The sequence below is a fragment of the Cucumis melo genome, chromosome 3 (assembly GCF_025177605.1).
Source record: "Cucumis melo cultivar AY chromosome 3, USDA_Cmelo_AY_1.0, whole genome shotgun sequence".
Classification (NCBI taxonomy): Eukaryota; Viridiplantae; Streptophyta; class Magnoliopsida; order Cucurbitales; family Cucurbitaceae; genus Cucumis; species Cucumis melo.
In genome coordinates, this window is record NC_066859.1 from 27,547,543 (window position 1) to 27,551,678 (window position 4,136).

Here is a 4,136-nt window from a genome sequence, read left to right on the forward strand (position 1 = left end):
TGGATAAATTCATATCTTTTTGTGAAATTAAATAATAAAAAACCTGACCAAATTATTTATCTCTATATTTGTACAACCACATTGATTTACTTATATATACACTTTAATTGAATTCTATCAAAGTAAGAATCACGATAATTACTTTATTGTTTGGAGTCAAATAAAAATGATTTACAAATCAAATATCAAAAAAAGTTTGAAACGAAAATTTAAAGAAATCCGTCCGAAACATATATATAAAGAGAACAAGAGTATCATTTATAAAAGAACCAATCATCCACTAAATTGTGTGGAAGTCATTTACATATCAACAAAATTTATCCACATTCTTCTCTTCTTCTCCTAGAAAAAATTAAATTGAAAATAAAAGCAAAAAGAAGATAAAGAAAGTTATGGAGTTTGTTCTGGAGTTGTTGTTGGTTAATATCAGTTATATAAATGCACATTAATATATATTTATATATACATATCATATTTAATTATATATGTATATAGATACCATATTATATATACATATATTAATGAGGCCCACTGAAATATAAATTCATTCTGTGAACAAAAGGAATATATATATAGACATATCACCATCTCTCTCTCATATTCTCTCTTTCTTCCTCTTCTCTTTCTCTCTCTGTGTTGAAAGCTGATTTAGCCCCGAAATTCTTGTTCACCCTTCCATTCAAACAAACACAGAGATTCGTAAAATTCAAAAATTATTATGAATTAACAAAAAAAATCGTAAAATTTTAAAAAAAAAAAAAAAAACTACCCAATTACTCATTCTTCTAAACGGATAAGACTCTCTTAATCCACTCCAAGATTCAAGGGATTTTTTTTTAATTTTTTTTTTTTGGTGGTGGAGGGGAAGCCGGTGAGATGAGTACTTATCTACGGGAGTTGGAAGGAAAGTTATCAAATGACCCATTTTTTACAGAGAAGATGAACGGCGGCGGAGGAGTTGACGGCAGCGTTGGGATGAGGCGTGTTTGGATTCCGGGACCTGTTATAGTTGGTGCAGGGCCCTCGGGATTAGCTGCGGCGGCGTGTTTGAAACAAAGAGGAGTACCAAGTGTTATACTTGAGAGATCCAACTGTATTGGGTCGTTGTGGCAGTTAAAGACTTATGATCGTCTACGGTTACATCTACCGAAGCAATTTTGTGAGCTGCCGTTTATGGGTTTTCCGGTGGAATTTCCGACGTATCCTTCTAAGCAACAATTCGTGAAGTATTTGGAGGATTACGCTGAGAAATTTGATATACGGCCGAGATTCAACGAGACGGTTATAGAAGCAGAGTATGATCGTACCCTCGGGTTTTGGCGCGTGAAAAGCAAACGCGGTCGTTTTGAGGAAACAGAGTATGTCTCACGGTGGTTGATCGTAGCTACCGGAGAAAATGCGGAGGCGGTGGTGCCGGAGCTTGACGGAATGGATGTTTTTGGTGGTTCGATAAAACATACAAGTTTATATAGAAGCGGTGAAGAATTTCGTGGCAAGAAAGTTTTGGTTGTTGGCTGTGGAAATTCAGGCATGGAAGTCTGTTTGGATCTTTGTGAGCATAGTGCTACTCCTTATCTCGTCGTCAGAGATACAGTAAGTATTAATTTATTTCGATTCTTCTTTTTTTTCTTCTTTTAAATTTATTTTTATGGGTTTAATTACTGAGAAGAAAGAAAAAAAACTGTTCATTCAGAGGAGATCTTCAAAAAGGGGGGGAAATAAGAGTTATAGGAAAATCTAATTAAGGAAATTTAATTTATTTTTTCAAGGGATGATCTTTCACTTTCTTGGGATTCTGTAGCATGCGCAAAACAGTCAGAAAAAAAAAAAAAAAAAAGGAAGGATCTTATATACAGATTGTCATAATCATGAATCTCTTAAAAAATCCAATATGAAAGAAAGTGCTTTTCTATTTCTTTTGTGGATTGAAAAAATTGAAAAAGAACAAAAACAAAAACAAAATAGTCTCCGGAAGCCATGCTGTGTTTGGATTGGATTAAACCTTAAAACAAGTGGACACTCCACTTCACTTCCACTCAATGTTTTTGTTTTGTTGTTTCTTTGTTCTTCACTTTCAGATTCTGTGGGTTAGTTTTGCAAATAAGGAAAAGAGGAGGGGTGGGGGTGAAATTGAAGAAGGGGATAAAATTGGAGGGGTTGGGATTGTTAAATAAATTTCTTTTTTTTCATTTTCTTTGGTGTGTGTATGAAGGTTCACGTACTACCACGAGAGATGCTGGGAAGATCGACTTTCGGATTGTCCATGTGGTTGCTAAAGTGGTTTCCCATACGTCTTGTCGATGCGTTCTTGCTAATGGTGTCGAGGTTCATACTTGGGGATACTGCAAGATTCGGATTGGACCGGCCCATTATGGGCCCACTTCGTCTCAAAAACTCGTCCGGAAAGACCCCTGTCTTGGATGTTGGTACTCTTGCCAAAATCAGAAGTGGACATATTAAGGTACGCTAAATTTCTATACGTATTTTACCTAACATTGTAATATTAATAACCTATTTTTTCAAAAGAAGAAAAAAAAGGTCTTTAAATGTTTAATTTTGATTTTAACACATCTCATGTATATTATGATCTTTATAGTTCGGAGAAAATTAGTTTTGGTTGAATGGTTTATAGGGACTATTGTTGTAAATTTTAAATTGTTGAGGATTAAATTTTAGTTTTCTTCCGATTACATTGACCAAATTTGTAATTTAACCTATTTATTAGATTTATATATTGAATCTTATATATAATAGGAACCTTTTCAATTTTGTGTATAGATACAAACTGAAAAGATTTACCGTCAATGAATATTATAATATTTGATTAATTGGTGCGGTTGATGTGTATAGGTACGCCCTAGCATCAAACGGCTGAAACGTCAAGCAGTGGAGTTTGTTGATGGAAAAACTGAAAGATTTGATTCCATAATATTGGCAACTGGTTATAGAAGCAATGTGCCCTCTTGGCTAAAGGTAAACTTTTTACCTTCCTTCCTCCACTCGATCTCTTTTTACTTTTTCTATCACTTTTCCCTATTTTTAATTGCACTTCTAATATTTATACTTTTCTGCATTGTTTAAATTCAATGTTTTTGTTTATTTAATGTATGCTGATATTAGCCTAGCTAGTAATAGTTAGGCACCCCGTAATCTTAGGTTAGCTTAAAAGTAATAATGCATCCACAAAGATATTTGGATGCTTTTTGAGTTGCACCATTAGTTTGGTTATGGTCTAGATTGCACTTAATTATGGTTTATTTTCTAATGCCAAAAGATCAAACTACACATCAAAAGTAAAAATTAATTAGAATGTCGGATGAAGATTAGAAAGTTATGATTTTTATGAAACTCTTGAGTTTAAAAGAAATGAAATAACTAGAAGCAGTATGGGTTTTTTAATTTAATTTAATGTTGTTATTATTATAGGAGGGCGAAATGTTTGGGAAAGAAGATGGGATGCCAAGGATGCCATTTCCAAAAGGATGGAAAGGAGAAAGTGGGCTATATGCAGTGGGATTCACAAAGCGTGGATTACTCGGCACATCAATGGATGCTAAAAGAATCGCCGAGGACATCGAACGGTGTTGGAAAGCCGATGCCAAGCTCTGTACTCCCACCATGCAATCTCCACCGTCCACGTAGACGATTCAGACTCTGAGTCTACTCCTTGCAAAACCAAAAAAAATGAAAAAAAATCCCAAAAAAGTTCAAAAAATCGCAGCTCCATTCAAACGCGCATTCAAGAAGCATCGCCCCCTCCTTCTTCTTCAATGAATGGGAACCTGCTGGGTTTTCGGAGAGAAAAAGAAAGGAAAAAAAAATAGAAAAAGGAAATTAACAGAGAGGAAATTACTATTTCAGCCCTCTGGAAGAAGGAAGAAACGGAAGATTTTTTCCTCATGAAGGGCACCAATATTTTTAACAATTTTTTTCTCTGGCTAGAGAGAGAGAGAGAAAGGGGTACTTTAGTAAAGTGTTTGCAAGAAGGAGGAGCTTTGGGATTGGTTTTGTGGCGGTCTATCAGAATAATGTGACTGACTCTTAATAACAGCTAGATGCTTCAGACAAAAAAAAAAAAAAAAGAAAATTTTCTTTTAATTTTTTTGACTACTTATTCCATTCAAGATTAATTGTTG

At 34.4% G+C, this 4,136-nt stretch overlaps 1 protein-coding gene across 1 annotated transcript; it reads left to right on the forward strand.

The window, feature by feature from the left end:
* Positions 1-875: 875 nt before the first annotated feature.
* LOC103488201 (indole-3-pyruvate monooxygenase YUCCA6) lies at positions 876-3,642 on the forward strand. Its single transcript, NM_001319313.1, has 4 exons — positions 876-1,593; positions 2,213-2,461; positions 2,851-2,973; positions 3,427-3,642. The coding sequence occupies exons 1-4, from the start codon at positions 877-879 to the stop codon at positions 3,640-3,642; spliced, it is 1,305 nt and encodes a 434-aa protein (NP_001306242.1). The 5' UTR covers position 876.
* Positions 3,643-4,136: the final 494 nt, after the last annotated feature.